At 39.3% G+C, this 21030-nt stretch overlaps 1 protein-coding gene across 7 annotated transcripts in view; it reads right to left on the bottom strand.

The window, feature by feature from the left end:
- The window catches only part of UTRN (utrophin), a 345054-nt gene that overhangs the window by 10372 nt on the left and 313652 nt on the right, over window positions 1-21030 (bottom strand). For 5 of the 7 annotated variants that reach the window (XM_035108828.3, XM_035108822.3, XM_035108825.3 and 2 more), the window contains exons 67-73: window positions 11415-11551; window positions 10150-10188; window positions 9762-9827; window positions 8378-8443; window positions 3614-3772; window positions 2291-2534; window positions 774-882 (exon numbers count right to left, since the gene is read on the bottom strand). In XM_035108828.3, coding sequence (XP_034964719.3) covers window positions 774-882; window positions 2291-2534; window positions 3614-3772; window positions 8378-8443; window positions 9762-9827; window positions 10150-10188; window positions 11415-11551 — 820 coding nt within the window. Of the gene's footprint in view, window positions 1-773; window positions 883-2290; window positions 2535-3613; window positions 3773-8377; window positions 8444-9761; window positions 9828-10149; window positions 10189-11410; window positions 11552-21030 lie in introns of those variants that run through there. The other 2 variants (XM_060272729.2, XM_088667281.1) reach the window with 2 other exon arrangements.

The raw sequence follows: 21030 nt of genomic DNA, 5'->3' as shown, positions 1-21030 counted from the left end.
TCTGATGCCTTGATACAGGCAGGGAAAGATGATGAAAGACTACATATATTAATTACGTCCTTAAGTGTCAAATTTCCATAATAAGCAGTTTTTATAATATTTATTAATAGGGAATTTATATTCCAACTTTCCAATTCTAGAAGGAAGTGGTCAAGGCAGCTAAGGAAGTCTGTGTGCACGCTCTCTCTGTTAATGCTTTAAAGGTAAAGGGACCCCTGACCATTAGGTCCAGTCGTGGATGACTCTGGGGTTGCGCGCTCATCTCGCTCTATAGGCCGCGGGAGCTGGTATTTGTCCATAGGCAGCTTCCGGGTCATGTGGCCAGCATGACTAAGCCGCTTCTGGCGAACCAGAGCAGCGCACGGAAACGCCGTATACCTTCCCGCCGGAGCGGTACCTGTTTATCTACTGGCACTTTGACGTGTTTTTGAACTGCTAGGTGGGCAGGAGCTGGGACCAAACAACAGGAGCTCAGCCAGTCACCGGGATTCGAACCACCAACCTTCTGATTGGCAAGCCCTAGGCTCTGTGGTTTAACCCACAGCGCCACCTGCGTCCCCGTTAATGCTTTCGTTCTGGACAAATATGTACTTAAAACTATTACAGCGGAGAGAGTTGAAATTGTATAAGCAAAGAGATAGAAACACACACACTTCAACCCCCCACATCATGCATTTTGCAAGGCATTAGCTCTTTGATTTAATATTATAAAGTATCTGGAAACCGAATCATGACAAATATATCTCTACCACTGCAATGACCAGGCGACTTACCTGTCTGATTAAAATGTGAAGTGGCCTCCTCATCAGGTGAATAGCTGAGGCCAGAATGCTGAGGTGAAGTGCAGGAAGAGCCTCCATTAACTCTGGAATCTGTTTCAGGCTAAATTAGATTTTGAAATAATTTGAGTCCAGAAGTCCACTTCAGAATAGCAAAGCCTACTTTCTATCATATGATATAATCTATTGGTAAGGTTTTGATATCCAGGTTGGATATGATGATGACACAAATTTAATAAGATCAAACGAATAAAAGCATGGGTTACAGAGTTTGGTAAGGGGAATCTGTATTACTTTGATTTGCTTTAGAATTGCCACACAGATTGCTTAAGTCTTTGGTGTATCTGGAAGAAACTAAAGAAGCCTAAACAAATGGGCTGAATTATTTCATTATTTCCTCTTCTTTTTAATTAACATGTCTTTTGTCAAGGTGCCACATGCCAGCTCTGCTTCACCGCCGAGTGTGACATTGTAATCAATCTTTCGGACAAAAATGACAGCATTTCACAATGTGAACCAATCCTTTGGGCTTACTGAAATAAAAATAGCCAGCACACCTCCCAATGGCAACCTGTAAGTTCCAGTGTTAAGACATGCAACATTTTCTTCCTAACAACGTGCTCCAGTGTTCCATACTAACACACTGTATTCAGTGGGCTCAGTAAGTTTTTCTTCCCACAAGCTTTGAGATAATGCATCCACTGTGACAGGTTATTACTCTAATCAACACGATTCAGTCAACATATCACTATAATAAAGCCGACTTTAAAGAAGAGTGAGAGGCTGGTGGGCAAATGATATATCGGAAGAACAAACAAACAACAGCACATGCCACAAGGTAACAAACTAGCTGTCAACACATAGCCCATTTTCAAACTAATAACAACATTACATAATCATATTTCTGTCTTTTAAAAAGAAATCTCTGAAGCTGTCAAATTAAGAGAAATATAATTGAGCTAGATTTTAAATTCATTCTCTCTCTCTACACACACACACTGAAAATTTCCAGAACTTCTTAAACAAGCTAAGGAAAACTGAAATGCTAAGCTTGGTTGTGTGTATAAGCTAAATAATGTGAAAACCATCAAAACAAGTGGCACAACTTTTAAGAATGATTTTAGAAGGCTTGTAATTTCCAGGTGTCGCTATTACTATGCAACACTGACTTTAAGTACAGTCATTTCAGTATTAAAAACCTTAAGATATTCCCTCCAAATGTGTCCTTCCATTTTCCTGGCTGCGGTTATGGGAATAGGCATTTGGAAACATTTGTAGCTAGGCATTTGTGAACAACATGCCTTTGCTTTCAGCAAACATCTTATAAAAACTTGAAAAGGGGGGCATTTTGAAGCTGTAGAAAGACACCTAGACTTGTATGACACAGCATGCCTGCAATTTACATGAAAGTGTAATGGAATGAATTGATTTCAGAAGGAATCTAGTTTGGAAGGACACAGTGTCCATAAATAACCTTTGTTGCCAAGGCAGAGCAAATCTGACTACTGTACCTGCTCAAGCAACTGCCGTAGTCGGTGAAGTTGAGATTCCAGCTGCTTGTTGTGGTCTTCCAAAATCTGCATTCTGGCCTCCAGTCGGCCTTTGTGTTGCCTTAAAAGTTTGGCCTCTGCAATGAGCTCAGCATCTTCAGACGTGTGCTGTGGTGAAACAGCCGAGTCTGGCGGTGAGCTAGGTGCATTAATTCCTCTCCGAAGATGCTGTTCCTTTAGTTGCTCGTATTCAATTTGCAGCATCCTAAACCCAGTTTTAAAAGAATAAGCAGCAGATTTCATGGCAGCCTAAACGCAGAACAAATGCACTGGAAACGTCTTCCCTTAAAAGAACATGTCTGCCATCATTATTCTACAGTTATGGAACTTATGTAGCAGCTGCCAGGTTACAATAGACTGTAACATATGTTTAGGCATGGCACCTTGGAAACACATCAATAGAATAATTGGTGTCACTAGATAACACTGAATGTTTTTTGGCCAGATGTGGAAGTACAATTTAAAGTAGGCTTTCTCAACCTGGTGCCCAGACTACAACTCCCATCAGCCTTGACCAGCAGCGTCCAAAACATCTGGAAGGCACCAGGTTGGGGAAAGCTAAGTCTTCACTGTCAAACCCACCTCCGCTCTTGATTTCTCATCACCTGATTAGTCTACACAGGATGCCACGCTGCAGATGCACGAGCCGCTTTCACTGCAAAGCACTCTGTATGGGTGATGATGAAAATTCTATTTGGGTTGATGCCATACAAGTCACCTCTTGATGCTTAAACCAAGTAGTAAACGTGTGGTGTGACTCAACATCCAGTTTTGGTGGAAGCCAGGGACTGAACCCTTTGGCATGCAAAACATGTACTGTACTCTACCACTGAGTTCTGAACTGCATTCTTAAGAGGAGCAGTATGGCTTGGCTCAGTTCAAATCAAGTTTAAAGAAGAAAATAGAATGATTAAATAATTGCTTTGAATTCAAACAAGGAGAGGGGAGGCCCCAGCTAACCAGTGGGGGGGGGGTTTCCAGGCATCAGGATGGGGTTGAACAATGATTTATATTGGAGAGTTGATTTATGGGATGAATAAGGAAAGAGAGTAGAAGAAGAGAGGGGAGAGCAGTGGCAAATAAAGGAAAAAGGCAATTCCCACCATTAAATTATTGGAGGATGATTTGGTTTCTCTGTTCCTTCTGTTTCATGGGCATATGTTCTACTTGTAATTTTTTTTAAAAGTAATCTCTAGTGCTAGTGCCCTTTTCACAACCAAGCCTGAAATATATGAGCACATATATCAAGATATGTTAATAATGCACAAGGGAAAATCACAGCACCTTTGTTCCTCCTCAAGGTCAGCAATGATGCGCTCAAGCTCTCCTCGTTCTTCCTTCTCCACCGATTTCAAGATCTGTGCTGGGCTCTGTGGCTGACTCACAGGTGACTCCCCTCCCAGAGTCTGGCAGTACTGCTGGATAAGGGCATGCTCGTCTTCCCTAAGGAAAAAGAAACCTAGCATAAATATCTTTTACATGACTAAGGCATAAATAAAAATTTCTATAAATTTTTTACAAAAAGCATCAAGAGTGAAGCCATGGTGCATTTACAAATTCAATATTTTATGGGATAGCTGCAAATCTTATAAGATTGCTTGTAAGATGGAAAACTGTGGTGATGGATTGGCTTAAAGGAAGACAAACTATATTTCAGTATCTATCTTATTAAATGCTGCTTGAAACAATTATAAGGATTGTCCTCTGCTTTCTAAGGCTATGTTCTTATGCACAGTTAGGTCTAGTTCACACCCGTATACCTAACAAAGCAGGGAGGGTTAAAGTGATGTAGAGGTTCACATACAGCTGGAACTCAGTTCCGGCACCTCTCATATGGGGACCATTGCCATTACAAGAGAACAAAGGAGGTGTTCATGCACCTCTTTTTTGAGAAAGAATGCACTTTTTGAGAAAAATAGCACTGTTTACATACATACACATTGTCACATCTAGGAGGTCATGAGGGATAAGTGGGCACCTCACAGATTTGAATAAACCACCACTTTTTCAGCAGACAGATACAAGTATATTCTCAGGGTAAAATGGCACAAATGAACTCTAAGCCTACTTCCTTGTCCCACTGTGGGACAAGGAGATTACATGCCAGAGCAAAGTATGAACTGGCCCTTACATGTACACCAAACTCATATTTTAGCAGGACACATACATACAGGATGACAGCCAAAAGCTATAATCGTGTGTGTGTGTGTGTGTGTGTGTGTGTGTGTGTGTGTGTGTGTGTGCGTGACCTCATTGCACTGTGTACATAACAGAGTTTCCAAAAGGTTGGGGTTGCATTATTATTTAGCAAGAATCTGGAGTTGTTCTGACCCTGAATAAGGAATGTATTTATTTGCAAGAGAAACAGCAGCAGATGCATCTTTTGAAAACCAGCAACAGTTCTCCCAACATTTGGTGCTTTGGACATCTGTTTTGCCAGCTAAATGTGTTGCACTCTGCATAACAACTTTCATTATAACTCTTGAAAAGTTAGATAATGAGCAAAAGCAGGAAAAATATGTTCCCTGTATAAAACGAGAGAGCAGACATTTTTAGATTGCACTTTCAAAAGAAACAGGCTGATGACGAGAAGAGGAAAACGAATTCCAGGTGGTAGACTACCGCAGGTAAGATAATATTTTAAATCAGACATGCCAAAAATAGTTGGAAGGGCCTAGAGATTATCAAGTGCAACACCCTGCTCCACACAGACCAAGATAATTTGCACGAGATGCTTTCTCCACACAGATCAAACCACAAAGTCTAGATGACAGTATGCATTTCCATAAAGCTTCCTATGGATCAGATAGCTTCAGATGACTGAAGTGAGTAACAGATTGCTAGTCATAGAGAATAGGTTGAGAGAGAGAAAACTGAAATTTGGAAGCTACCAACCCCCCATTACTTAAAAATACATTGTAAAGAAATTAAGCAAATTCTGTGACAGTTGGAGAGGTAAACTTGAAATAAAATGGGTGATGGACTTCCAGACCAACTTTGATCCACCAGACCATTCCTGGCATACCACACCCACCTCTCGCATACCTGAAGTCATTCTTATGTCAGGTATGAGGGTGGTATAGGAGTAGTTTCAAAGGAAAACGTGAGAGATTAAAGTGTGGTTCCTTTGCTGGAGCAAGGCACCCTCTCCCTACCCAGCACCTGATGGGCTGTAGGACTGTGCCTGCCAGTGCTTTGTATATGTTCAATATGTGCATGACTATGTATACACACATCAAAGTGTCATAAAGATGTCACTAAAAGGGCGGAATAGGAGTAGGGCAGGGTGTTTGCAGGCTTTTTCAATGGGTTTCAATTATAGGTGATTTCACTGAGGCATGCGGTGCCTTGGAATGTATCCCCACGTAAATGGGGGGCTGCTTGTGCTGCTAAAATGGAGGGAGATGATGGGATGCAATATAAGCACCTTTGTGATCCTGGAGTCAGCCTCTTTGAAGCCATCTTCAAAGAGGCCCATCATCATTGGGACATCAGGCCTCACCCACCTGTGGGTCATCGAGTCAAAAATATTGTCACTCACCAAGCCACTTTCTTAGGTGGAGGGTGCGGAAACTTTCCCACAATGGGCCAGATGCAAGCCAACAGGTGTGGGGTATAACAAACTTATTTTAATATTTTTTTTTTGTATGTAGATGCATTAATGGAAGCCCCAGGATATATTACCCCATTATGTGTTGCAGACAAATTCTGGTTATCTGAAGAAGTGTGCATGCACACGAAAGCTCGTACCAATGACAAACTTAGTTGGTCTCTAAGGTGCTACTGGAAGGATGTTTTTATTTTGTTTAGACAAATTCTACATTGCTTTTAACTAAAAGATGTTGCATGGAAAATTTCCTATATCAAAATGCATTTTTGAGTTGTTGTTTTTAAAGAAGCTCATTTTCAATGGAAAATAAATGCACATAGCAACATTACATTAAAAGGTTATTCTGCAACAAATCTGTGCGATTTTATTAAAATGTGAGCTATATCCATTATTCATTTCCTTTTAATTCAGAGGTTTCCATGTTAGTTCAAAACATGCAGCTTTGCTGTTATCTTCCTTTAGTTAGCTTACACAAATCTAAATGTGATACCACATTGTCCTCAGCTGAAATTTCACTGCAGTGGAAGCGTCAATGTAATTTTCAGCTTTTACAGCACTCTAAAGTTATGCAGAATAAGAATTATTCCTCTTGAAATATGTAATGCTCAGCTGCCAGGTGAATAAGAAGTGAAGGAAAATAATTTTGAACAAAATTGAAGAATCTGATTACAGTCATCATGTTTGCTAAAAATAAATATATTCTAAATCTCTTCAAATTATAGAGTACAACTATTGCTTTTGAGCAGTCATGATGAAAAACATGAGGAGCTGGGGGCACCTCAATGCTATCACAATATGCTAATAGAAAATTCAGGGGAATACATAGGATCAGGTCTTAATGGTTATTTTAATTTGTTTGTTTTTAAGCCGATATCAGAAATCATTATCTTCAATACAACATAGCAGGGTTCAAATTCAATTTCAAATATAAAGTGGCTGTCAAAACATACTTTTTTCCTTCACTTCTTTTTAATATTTTAAAAAACCAAGATTGTTTTTCAAGCCGGGACTTGAGCACACATGCAGAAAAATATTCCATGACTTCAGAGTCACTGCAAATCTCTAAAGTACGAAGTGTTAAAATATAAACTTAGGTATTCTGACTTAATTATTCTCCCTTAATTATTCTGACACTAGCCTCAGCGACAGGGGAAGGATTGAGATAAGTAAGCTATGCCACCATGTACCACATAGTGCATGGTGTCCCATAGTCCAGAGTGCGTCTACCTGCCACATTCTACTGTTTCAATCTCAGATGTTTTGCAGAGGACAAAGAGTGGGCATATTGATTTGTCTATTATAAGCAGTATGCTCTGCAACTGATAACACTGTACTTCACTGAAGTAACACCTGACAAAGAAGCACCATCTATTTATGGAAGAGATATAGCCTTGTTACAGATCCCGCTCCGCCCCGCCCGCCCCCCCATCTGCTTTTCTAACTGACTGGATTGGAAGGCGGAGTGTTGTGCCAGCCTGAACAGCTCACCTGCCCACAGTTTAAGACAGATCTATCAGCTGCACAGTGACCCCAGTTGAATCCTTCCATGCTGACTACCCATGCTAGAATAAAGGATAAGAAGCCAGCAGACAACCCTCTGACACTGAGTCATAATGATATTGGAAATCCAGCTCCAGAGAAAAAGGGAGACAGCAACTATAGATCAAAATTAGTGTGGCTCACACAAATAGTTATTACTTGCCCAAAAACTTTTAAGTTCACTTAAGGCAACCAGCACAGTCTTCCATTGTGGAGGAAGGTCATTGGAAACTAGAGCGCTTTGCTTAATACCGAGACCAGAGAGAGGTGATGTAAAATGCAATGGAAGCTATTCTTTACTGCCACTTCTTAAGAGATGCATCTGTAAATGAGTAATCTCATTTATAAGTGCCAATGAAAATCTATATTACGTCACCATGTGTCCTCATCTACACATGACTACCGTAGTAATGTACAAACAGACCACAATAACATATTGGGATCTTTAACCTAGAGTGAAATACAGCAAACATTGGGCCGTAGCTAACATAGTAGCTCATTGGTAGAATTTCTCCAAACAGCTTCTTCCTTTCCTCTTCCCATGCACCCCCTAAGTATGCAGACTGGAAGAAAATATAAAACAAAAATGGGTTTTGCTCAAAAATTAGCTATGAGAACTTCTAAACTGCAGTATATTTTTGTGAGGAAATACAAGCTGCCTCACACACAAATATAAACCTCTATACTAAATTACTCTCTTTAGCTTATTGAACACTGCAGGTTTATGCTACCAGCTATCATACTACCATTTTATACTATTACGCAGATCACATTAATACAGATCACGGAGAAGTTCTAATTGTTACTTGCTGGAAGCTAAATTCCACTGTAATTGGTGAAGAATTTATAAGCAAAGGAATTGACCTTTTTTAGAAATTATACTTGTTTAATTTACTTACACACTTCCTGTGGTGGAGCTACCATCTGTGAACAGAGAACCATTGGTCCGTTCCATCTGGGCCAGTCTAAAAGAGAACAAGAACTCAGGCAAAAAAAAACAACCCCAAATAAGACCACACTTCATTCTACTTTGAGCCTACTTTAGGTACAGTATGTCAGTTATTGTGTCAGACGATCAATGGAACTGAATGTGAGGTTGACACACCAATTCTTAATTGATTCCACTGAATATTTTCATGCTTATCTCCTGGCTTAAAATCTATACCCCATCATGTCATCCTTTTTGTATAAACTACTATTAGATCACTACCCCAACTTTTGTTGCTTCTTCATCAAGAGTAATATTCTTTCATCACTTCTATCTTTTCCATCAAAACTTTAGTGCCTTTCAGTGGATTGAGGAGGAGATAGCTTAATCACAAGCTAGGTTTGGATGACCTACTAAGTGAAATCTACAAACAAACAAGCAAACAAGCAAACCCAGAAGCAAAATTGCTATGAGCTTGTCTCTGGGAGCCCATGTGGCTTACTCATATCATTTGGGCCAGGCCATAGGAGGATGATTTTGAAATCAATGACAAAGCCATTGCACTATGTGTATTTCACTGAATCAAGGTAACATGAAAATAAGCCCTACTGGAGGATGTTAAATATATTTGTGAAAAACATATAGAATTAAATTGAAAATGGACAAATTGAAGCAAAAACTGGAGCACTACCACGTGCATGGAACCTATTGGAAAACTTACAACATATGGAGACCCTGCTCTGTTTCCTTCCTGCATCACAGATGCAGATGCTGGTGATGAAGAACAGGGCCCTCTCATTTGTGGCACCAAAGTTATGGAACTCATCCTTAACAAATATTGCCTTGCTTCTTTATTAGTTTTAAGAAGTCAAGTGAAAACAGTTTTCTTTCAAGTGGTGCTTGGGATCAATTGAGTAATGAATCTGTGATTCATAATATTTCTGCTGGAGTTCTCAGTTTTTGTTATTTTTTACCATTGTTGTGGTTGTTTTTTATGAGCCACTTCATGGAATCAATCAATTTTTTAAAAATCTACAATATTAGCCATCCTAGAATAGCTCTCCAGATGTGCCATTTTAAGTACTCCGCAGACCCGTCTGGAATGAATTAATCCACTTTCCATTACTTTCAATGGGAAAGTTCACTTCAGGTTAAGTATGGTTCAGGTTAAATACGGACTTCCAGAACCAATTAAGTACTTAACCTGAGGTACCACTGTATGAAACTTTAGCATCTTACTTTAACATTCAATAATTTCCTATACAATTTTGTACAACAAGCTTTTAAAAGCATATTCTATTTTGTCCACATCATGTTCTGAAATGTAAATAAAATGTACTTTTCCCTGTGCTTACCTATTGGCATACTGCTCTATCCTGGAGTGTGTGTCATCATGAAATAGTTGGGGAGACTGGGAGGGACTGTCAAACCAAAGAGTAAAGGAAAATAAATTGGAGACCAAATTGTAAAAAAAAAAAAAAGCTTAGGCAAACATAATGTTGTTCATATGATTATTAATTAACTGAGGAGTTCATGCTAATATATTAATAACTGCACAACATTCATGTACTTGGTTACAATCTGAATTTCTCCAGTGCCTATCCAACAAGAATGAATGAGAGATGCAGAAGAGCATGGTTGTGCACAGGAAGAAGCCTCATTAATTTTCATAGAACGCGCATAAGGAATTCTTAGTGGATTTAACCCAGCACCTCTTCAGGTGTGAGCATAGCAATTACTCACTCATATTGCTCTGGCCACATACTGATGAGTGTAATAGGACTGCAAGAAAAAAACACACACAGACAGAGAGAGAGAAGAAAAACAGGACAGCAAAAGTTAATGCAATTCAAGCAGGTAAAAAGCATGATCTGTTTATCCATTGGCCCTCCCAAATACTTTGGCTGAGACATTAAAAAGTGAACCACAACAGAGACTTTAGCACAACCTGCTCAAGACGTTAAGACAAACCCACCCAGATACATAGAATGCTTTTCTGTGTTTTAATCCGCTTTTAGCATATTGTTGATTTTGATTAGTATTTGAATGTTTGAAATACTTGTCGGTAATTGTTTTTACTGATGTTACTGTTTAATTCTTTTGTAAACTGTGTTGGGCGTGTTACTGGTTTTTTTGGGTTTTTTTAACAATCAAGAAGTATATACATTGTATTGAATAAATCAGCCTTTCGGAAAGCAAACATATAGCAAATAGCCCCAAACCAACTTAACTTCTCTATCCCACGCCCAGAAGTGGAACTCACTTAAAACCTCATGTCCTAAACTGCTAGGAATTTGTTTAAATCTTCCTAAAACCAACAGAACCAACTGTTTTCATTGGGAAAAATTCACTCCGATTATGCTGCACAGTTTTATTTGATTCCAGCATTTAGGTGTACTATCCGGTTTTAAAACTTCGGCATGGATATTGTTGAACAAAAGGGGAAGCAGAAGGCAAGGGTATTCCAGAAGTGTGAATAATGCTAACTGTACTTTCATCTTATTAATGATGCAGTTGAGGTGCCTACATACCTAGAAAAATACAGTTTAAGACAAAAAAAAATCCTTAAGCATGAAAATATTTGTTGAGACCATCTTAGGCAGTAGCTGCATTTTCTCCGCTTTTCTCATGTTTGGAACTCAAAGACAGAAACATGCCTTCCCACTTTTTCAGTGAATGCACTTTTGTTGTTGTTAAGGAACAGATTTTCTGGGCACAATCCGGCACAATTTAAGCACTTTTAATATTAATCATTCAAATCAACAGAATTGAAAAGTGCTTAGCTTTAAGCTGCACTGGGTCATTTCATCAAAACATTTCATCTTGGTTCCTTAATCAGTCATTGTTGCTGCATCTAAGTTTTAATGCACAATTCTTGCCTTAATCCATAATTCACTCTAATGTTCTTGGAATTACTGTGGCTTTTAACAACAACAACAAAAAAATCTATTAACGGTAGAAAATTGTATATAAAAACCCATTGGTCTGTCTGTGTATTCAAAACTTACGTCTCCAAATTGTCACCTTCTAGAACAGTTTGCACTGGTAGGTAGCCAAGCCGTGGGTGTTTAGCAAAATATTTCTTTGACCGGAACTTGTTCTTTAGCACTTTGGTGAAATCTCGTACATCTTCTCCCGATGTTGTCTAGGAAAAGGAAAAATACAGAGTGCAAATTAAATATTTGCAATTCTGCTGTCAATAACTAATACTGCCACCTAAAAAGTAGGAAAGGGTAAATGGCAATGATTTTAAGAGTTGGGGCATTAAAGATGAACTTAAGCTGAACACAAAAGAATAAGACTAAATAAAGTCTGGGACTACAAAGCAATTTCTTCATTTGTTACTAGCTTTACAAGCCAGCAGTTCTTAAATTATACAGCAATTTATATACATTTTTCAATTTAATAAAGTGACTTGCAACAAATGCTAGAACTGGCAAAATGCTAAAAGCTATCCAATTATGTTCAAAAGGAAAGGTAATTTAATCACAAACATTAGAGACTATTTTAATCCTACAAAGTACTTTATTTTTTTGGTAAAACTGAGGATTTTTAGCTTGAGATTCTGTTGCTACCTCTTCTCCAGAGGTATCCAAACTAAGAAAAAAAATCAACACTGCTTGTCAGTCCTCATAAGAACACAGCAGAGTAGCATAGTAAGTGGTTGTCTGTCCCCATCTCTTCAGTCAGAGGCTCCCAATTCAAGCCCCCCTTAGGTTTCAGTCTTAGTGGCAACAAACATACAGAGCTTCTGGGAAAGAAGCTTGGTTAGAAGCTGGTCAGAAGTATCAAAGGGTTTATTGAGATGACATTGTTGTAGACAAATGGAAGATGCAAAATGTATTTCCAAAATGTTCATTAAGTACTTATTTAAAACATCTCTAACTATTGATCATATTTATATTGATTATGTATATATTATAAATTAAATACAGTGGTATCTCGGTTTAAGTACACAATTGGTTCCGGAGGTCTGTACTTAACCTGAAGCGTACTTAACCCGAGGTATGAGTGTAATTGGTTCTAGACGTCTGTACTTAACCTGAAGCGTACTTAACCTGAAGCGAACTTTCCCATTGAAAGTAATGGAAAGTGGATTAATCCATTCCAGACGGGTCCGCGGAGTACTTAAACTGAAAGTACTCAAACCGAAGCGTACTTAAACCGAGGTATGACTGTATATAATAATGTATTATATAATGTATAACAAGGGTGCTCTTGGATCCAGCATTATAAGTGGATGGACATGTGGCCTCTGTAACTCAGAAAACCTTTTATTAGTTTAGGCTAATATGCCAACCATGGCTCTTTTGGGACAGATTAGCCTTAGTTATCCATTCTCTGGTAAACTCTTACTTTTTTACTGCAAAATGTTGCGTGTGGGGCTGCCGTTAAAAGCAGCCCAGAAACCTCCGCTGGTCAAAAACAGGATAGCAAGACTATTAAGCTGGGCAGGATAATAATATCATGTCAGTGCTTTGACATCTGCTTTTAGTTCCACTTCTCAATCCAATTCACAGTGCTCTAATATTGACCTTTAAATGGCTTCAGATCAGATTAGCTAAGGAACCACCTTTCTCCCAAATATATCTGCCCAGAGCCTAAGAACTTCATCTTGAGGCCCTTCTCAATGGGCCCCCATCTAATGAAGTGTGGTGGGTATCTGCCAAAGAGAGGGCCTTTTCAGTAGTGGCACTAGTACAAGTATTCTTGTACTAGTGGTAGTACAAGAATACTTGGCTAGTTTAGATGTATTCAAGTCTCCAGGGCCAGATGAACTACATCCAAGAGTATTAAAAGAACTGGCAGAGGTGATTTCAGAACCACTGGCAATAATATTTGATAATTCCTGGAGAACAGGCGAAGTTCCAGCAGACTGGAGGAGGGCAAATGTTGTCCCTATTTTCAAAAAGGGGAAAAGAGAGGACCCAAACAATTACCGCCCAGTAAGCCTGACATCAATACCAGGAAAGATTCTAGAGCAGATCATCAAGCAAACAGTCTGTGAACACCGAGAAAGAAACTCTGTGATCACTAAAAGTCAGCATGGGTTTCTGAAAAATAAGTCATGTCAGACTAATCTGATCTCATTTTTTCACAAAATTACAAGCCTGTTAGATGAAGGGAACGCTGTGGGTGTAGCCTATCTTGATTTCAGCAAGGCCTTTGACAAGGTGCCCCATGATATTCTTGTAAAGAAGCTGGTAAAATGCGGGCTAGACAATGCTACCATTCAGTGGATTTGTAACTGGCTGACTGACCGAACCCAAAGGGTGCTCATCAATGGCTCCTCCTCATCCTGGAGAGTAGTGACTAGTGGGGTGCCACAGGGTTCTGTCTTGGGCCCAGTCTTATTCAACATCTTTATCAATGACTTGGATGATGGGCTTGAGGGCATCCTGAGCAAGTTTGCAGATGACACCAAATTGGGAGCGGTGGCTAACACCCCAGAGGACAGGATCACACTTCAAAATGACCTTAACAGATTAGACAACTGGGCCAAAGCAAACAAGATGAATTTTAACAAGGAGAAATGTAAGGTACTACACTTGGGCAAAAAAAAATGAAAAGCACAAATACAGGATGGGTGACACCTGGCTTGAGAGCAGTACATGTGAAAAGGATCTAGGAGTCTTGGTAGACCACAGACTTGACATGAGTCAGCAGTGTGATGCAGCAGCTAAAAAAGCCAATGCAATTCTGGGCTGCATCAATAGGAGTATAGCATCTAGATCCAGGGAAGTAATAGTACCACTGTATTCTGCTCTGGTCAGACCTCACCTGGAGTACTGTGTCCAGTTCTGGGCACCACAGTTCAAGAAGGATACTGACAAGCTGGAACATGTCCAGAAGAGGGCAACCAAAATGGTCAAAGGCCTGGAAACGATGCCTCATGAGGAACGGCTTAGGGAGCTGGGTATGTTTAGCCTGGAGAAGAGAAGGTTAAGGGGTGATATGATAGCCATGTTCAAATATATGAAAGGATGTCATATGGAGGAAGGAGAAGGATTGTTTTCTGTTGCTCCAGAGAAGCTGACACGAAGCAATGGATTAAAACTTCAAGAAAGAAGATGCCACCTAAACATTAGGAAGAACTTCCTGACAGTAAGAGCTGTTTGGCAGTGGAATTTGCTACCAAGGAGTGTGGTGGAGTCTCCTTCTTTGGAGGTCTTTAAGCAGAGGCTTGACAGGCATATGTCAAGAATGCTTTGATGGTGTTTCCTGCTTGGCAGGGGGTTGGACTGGATGGCCCTCGTGGTCTCTTCCAACTCTATGATTCTATGATTCTATGATTCATCCAGTGTCCTTTCCAGGGGGAATGGCCTGGTGCCTATGTTATCATATTTTTCGTGCCAGGTGAATGCCTTTTAAATCTTAAAATCTATTCAGATTGGATTTTGTTGATGCTGTTCTGAGCTTGTTATATTGATGTTTGTATCTGCTTGTTTTATGGTTTTTGACATTTCCATTTTATGGTTTTATTTGTGTATTTGTTTGATTTTAATTTCTGCTGTAATCAAAAGAGTTGTGAAATAAATAACGAATGACTAATATGTGGGTGGCATTTCAGTCAATTTAACTTGTAGAGATAAATCCCTACCCTAATAATAGAGACCACATTGGTTTGCATTATAGAAAACAAAATCATCATGATGCCAACAAGCACAGAACAGCAAACAATTTCTTTGTCCATTGCTAAGGCTATTTGTGAGATGTTTAGATACCCTGGTTGGAGATTGTGTATTTTGCTGGTGGTCTATAGCTCCCAATGAAGTCTCATCCAGTATGCAATTCCAAAGCTATATAGGAAACACCTATTCCTCAGTAGCTGGGTGTTTGTTGGCCTTGTGTGGTTTTAAAATGATTCAAGATGGTTTTAAGATTGGTTGATTGGTTTTTCAGATGTTGCATGGACAAAATCCATTTCACTTTGCTTGACTTATTGCTCCATTTGCTCCTTGCCATAGTGCTGAAGCTGACCTTTTTTCAATTCCATAATTTCCCTTTGAGGCTTAAAACTAGAGGAGAGCTTTTTAATGCATCCCTGCCAGGGAGCACAGTCACTTCTATTGAACTTCATCATGTTGCAACAACGGAAGATTTTAATGTATGTGAGACCTTATTTAACCTAGCTTTCCCCAATGCTTGAAACTTTAACAGCATACAAACCTTTAAATAACTGTTCACACTTGTTTGTGTTGATTTCTTTAAAGGAAATGGCAAGCCACACAAGCCACCAACTTGGATGGCTTTAAAAGGGGATTAGGCAATCTCATGGAGGATACGGCTGTCAATGGCTACTAGTCACGAGGGCTCTGTACTACTTCCACTGTCAGAGGCAGAATGCTTCTGAATGCCAGTTGCTGCAAATCACAAGTGGGAAGAGTGCTGCTACACTAAGGGACTGCTTGCGGGCTTCTCATTGACATCTGGTTGGCAATGTCTCAACATGATGATGGACGAGAGTGGTCTTTGGCAGGATAGACTTTCTGTGGAGCAACCCACAGCTTTTTAAGTACTTCACTTGTAATACCATATTATTCCTACAGCGGATTGATTCTTCAGAGCTCCTCTGTTTGCAGAGTTCCTCCTGCCATTTTTCATTTCCTTAATAAAGATTGTCTGTCAGAGCTATTCACTAAGGAAATCCCATTTATTCACATCAAGATACAAACTGTTGACTCTGTCTGGATTATTACAATATTTACAATTGCCGTATGGAAAAATAACCCTGCATTTGATTTAAAAGTTGTGGAACTCCTGGCTTCCTGTTTCCGCTGGTGAGAAATGGCTGACTCCCATATGATCGGACCTCAGCCGTGCCGGTAATTCAGGGCTGATATGGGGGTAATTAGCCCTTGCAGACTCCCCAGGGTGGGAGAGGACTGTCTTGTAGACCCACAGATTGTCCGAGATGGTCAGCTTGCATCAAGGTGCAAGTGGCAGGACACAGGGTCCCAGAGCGTAACACGGCTGACACTCTCCGAAGCCACTCTCATAGCCGGAAATATCTGTTTGATAAAATAATTAGATTTGGACAATAAACAGACATAGTCTGGACCGAAGAAGACTGAGAAAAAACCTGCAGAATTGCACAGTCCTTGGTGTTTAAGCTCAGATTTCAAAGAGATTCTCATCATGGTGTTTGGATTACAGAGGTGATTGGTATGTTCTTTTTTTCTTCTCAATACCTACAATTGTTTTTCTACGCCAAGCCTCATTAAGAAACCTTTTTAATAATAATAAAAAGTACAGATGGACTTCTATTTATAATTAAGTCTTCAATTGTGCAGCTTTACTTAGACTTGAAAGACTTGATAAAGATAAAAGAAGAAACAATATGACGCAGCGCAGAAAAATGAGAGTTCCTCCGTTTTTCGAGGGAAGTGGGAGATGCTTGCTGGCTGACTTTGTAGTGACTTGAGATAATAATTTGGGATAACATACAGTGCATCTGTTTGCAGAATTTCTTCATTATGAGCGAGAGAGAAGGCTAAATGGATGTCTAGCAGCCCCCCTTCTAGGGCCTAGAAGGGGAGATTGTGTGGTCTCCGAAAGCTGATCGATCGCCAAATGACTTATATCTGTGGAATACAGTTCATTTTCATTGCAATATTGCAAACAGCATGCCTAACAATTATAAAACGACAGGCTTGGACAACAGCCCGGATTGGAATAACTTAACAACATGGGAGTTGCTGTGTCGTTAACCTCTAGACTTGGACAGCAGCCTGGATTGGAAGTCAGGAAAAGCTGCGTTGGCAAATAGACAGTTGTAAAAATAAATATTTACAAATAAAGCTGTATTCTATGGATGAAAGGATATATGATTTCTGACATGATTGAGAATCGCATAGCCAGGGACGGAGAACTTTTAAGTGATAAGATCGGAATGTGGAAAATATGAGAACAACAGAAGAAGCAGGAACGAAGATATTGGAGATATGCTTCAAGAGGTCCAGACCATGGGAAGCCCGGAAAAAGTAATAATTAATAATTTGGACTGTAATTTGGTGTTTTTTTTAGTTTATTGTTTATAATTGGATTATGATTATGGATATGTTAATTTGCTGTTTTTATTGGAAAATTAATAAAAATGATTTTTAAAAAAGTTGTGGAACTTCTGAGTGAAGCACTTACTGGACTACAGGAGCAGCTGCATACTAGCCTATCCAATTTAAGTGTCTCAGTTATATGTAGTTTCCATTCTGTTATTCTGCTCTAATTCCTGCAGCCCGCAATACATAATTAGATTTCCTTTATGTAGTAAGTCTGAATATTAAGAAAAAGATATTGCTATTTGAACAACTGTACCAAATTCCTAGAAACTGTCATTTCAGTGAGTTGTTTGTAATATATTTAGGCTGAGAAGTATCAAATCTTGCAAACTTGTGTTGCAATCTGAGGTTTTCTTGAATAATTATGTACTTAAAATAATCCAAGGATCTTTTACCAGGCTGTCCAGATAATAGCACTTGAATGCATCTCAAAGATGCTTTTATCCAGCTCTTAATTCACAAGTAGAACTTTCATAATTCTTCCTAGCTACCATGTGAAATTAAAGAGATGCCCTCTATATATTTACTGCAGTGACTGATGATCTGCTGATAGATGGGAGGTTTATACAGGCATTTTCAAATTGTCCCATACAAAGATTGGCAACTTCTTAAGTCATGTTGAATCTATGGCAATACTCTTGACTTGCCAGTAAAAATGTAAAATGTAAAAAAATAAAATGTAAAAAAATATGTTTTGTCTAAATAAATTTAAACCAGTGAAAAAATAAAATGAGGATGGTAGTGATGTTGGGACATCATCTTTTAAATTCATTCTGTTAGGACCTCCTGTTGTGTGATGCTGATATCCTGAACTTTCTGTAATTTACTGATAAAAAAAGAAGTCTTTAATGTAGGATTTGAGCTTTGCAACCGCCCGGGGTGGGGGGCGGGGAACCCTACATATTTAGTGAACCCTCATATGTGAAATTGCAGCCTGCCTGGTGGAATAAATACCTCTCTGTGGATTTTAGTCAATACATAACATTTGATGTTTTGATTAAGTAAATATCCATAATCACGTTATGGAATAGAGGGAGGCATTGCTCAGATATAAGGTAGCTTTGATGCTGGGTCCTATTTCTGGAACAGAATCACAATCACAATCACATGAAAAATAGAAATACATACCCTATAATTGTTTATAAATATTTCAGTCATATCTGCTCCAGATAACAATACTACATTCCCTTATCAGCTGGTACAGTAATAACATTTTCATTGCTGAAAGTGTTATCGTTTTATTCTGCTGACACTGGTCTGAAGTCTATTGTGTTTGCTTTTAAATATCAAGCGGAGCAATCCAAGCGGTTCTTTGGTATTTGATAAGGTTATTTCCCTAGTTTCCGCCGGCAGGAATGGCGGACCTGTTTTCCATCCCTCTGACCTTCGTGAGGAATTTGGCGGTTGCTAGGGGAGTAAATGGCAACCCCCTACCCTCTCCGGGGGTTACGGAGAGGGGCCGCTGGCCCGCGATGCCCCCAGACCCACTCCGACTGTTTATGGAGTGGGGGGAGCTTGGGCTGAAAAGCACTTACGAGGGCCAGGACTCCCGGACGCTAATCTGCATGGCGGGGATTTCCATGGTTAAAGAAGATAATTAGGCTTAAATCTATGGACATACTTCAGAAGGAGGGGAAGAAGCGCTGTTTACTGCTGAGAAATTTATGCTGCTGAGGGAGAGGAGTCAAAGGCTGTATTTCATCTGGAAGAAGGATTGATGGGGACGGAGCGATAAGGGAAGTGAGTTTTTTTTTGTTTTTCTTCATATGAGTTACTTCGTACCTTCCCAGACGCGATGTCCTGGCTTGTTTGGAGTGAAAGAGAAGCAAAAGACTGTGTGAGTTGAACTTTATAAACTGTTGTTACTGAGCATATTTTTTAAAGATGTGGAGTTGCCGATGAGAAAAGCCCCCCCCCCCCTAGTTGGACGGAAGGAGTGCCTGGACGCGTTTGGAGGATTTATGAGCTGTGACGCACTTTGAATTGGAGCAGCGACCTGAAGCTAAGTTCAGCTATAGGGCAAGGAGATCCATTAATTTACCAAGATGTTTGGGTCTTCTGCCTGGAAAAGCTGTAAATTTTATAAAGATTGTTAATCTACATGGCTATGAGAGAAAACGAAAGTGATTTGAGCTTTTTAAGATGGCGCTGCTTCGACGCAACAGGGAGCTCCAGACTAAGAAGATTTATGGGGAGGCTGGACTGATTAACCCACACAGGAGAAAGAACATCTGTGAAACCTTGTTTGATATTTATCTCAGCAGCTGGGAAACAATCGGTTGAAAGTGGAAAACATCTATGTGACTGTAAGGGGAAGATCTGGATTATTATGAACTTGGAGAGACGATTTGAACTTTAGAAAAAAGACGGCAGTGGACGGTTGCGAGGAATCCCCAATTTCTTGAAGCATGGGAACCCAAAAAAATTCTCTAGATGATTTGGCATAACATTCGGTTTGATTGATATATATATGTGTATAATTTGAAATAATGAATGTGATATAATTGGTTTTAATTGGAAAATTAATAAAAATATATTTAAAAATATATATATATACATGTTGATGGGTTACCACTCACACCATTCCTGTCCGTTGGCCATGGTGGCTAGAACTGATGAAGGTCAAAAAAACATTTGGAGGGCCACAGATACCCCATCCCTGGTAAGTATACAAACATGGTAGGGTTCAACTCTTTCTGAAATAGCACAACATGGTAGGGTTCAACTCTTTCTGAAATAACCTGCTAATCTAAGACTCCTACTACATTTGAATAATTCTTATTCTTATTTTTAGTAAGGTAAAGGTAAACCCCTGGATGGTTAAGTCCAGTTGAATTCGACTATGGGGTGCTGCACCCATTTCCGCTTTCAGGCTGAGGGAGTCGACGTTGTCCGCAGACAGCTTTTCCGGGTCATGTGGCCCGCATGACTAAACCACTTCTGGTGCACAGAACACTCTGACGAATATACATTTTTAAAATTTATAGTAGATCATGCTGGGCGGGTACCTCCTCTAGGTAGGGTGTCACAATCCACATCCTCTGCATGTCACTTAGTTCACTTATATAATCCACAAAGGAGAGCTATTTTTATGATGTCTAGGTTTTTCTCAAACTCTGTTTTATTTTTGTACCTGTTTTTATCTTCAGCTTCCATGGGAAACACCCACACAATTGGCCCTGTTGACGTGGTTGAAAACATTTAAATAGCACAACTGTGAAAGCAGTTTTCACAGTGTGATTGTAATTAGTGCTGCACTGAATTTTCATATGACTGTTTTTCTTTTAAAATGTGGCATTTAGGATGGGGAACACAGCTTTCATCAAAACACAAGTAACTCCTTGCAAAGAATCAAGAAAACTATTTTATGAGCCCCATACGTAATCTCAAGCATTGCAAAAGGAATATACTCAATAATAGATATCAGCATTATCTAGCATATATTCAGGGACATTTCACATTTCTTATTAGCATTTCTTATTTTCCATGAAAACTAATTAGTATAATTTATCAAAATAGTAGCAATATTAAATTATTTTTTAAAAAATTATTACTAAGAATTTTA

Source organism: Zootoca vivipara, chromosome 3, assembly GCF_965207765.1.
Source record: "Zootoca vivipara chromosome 3, rZooViv2.hap1.1, whole genome shotgun sequence".
NCBI classification, from domain to species: domain Eukaryota; kingdom Metazoa; phylum Chordata; class Lepidosauria; order Squamata; family Lacertidae; genus Zootoca; species Zootoca vivipara.
Note: the sequence above shows the minus strand (reverse complement) of the source record. Positions and strands in the feature narration are given on the sequence as shown.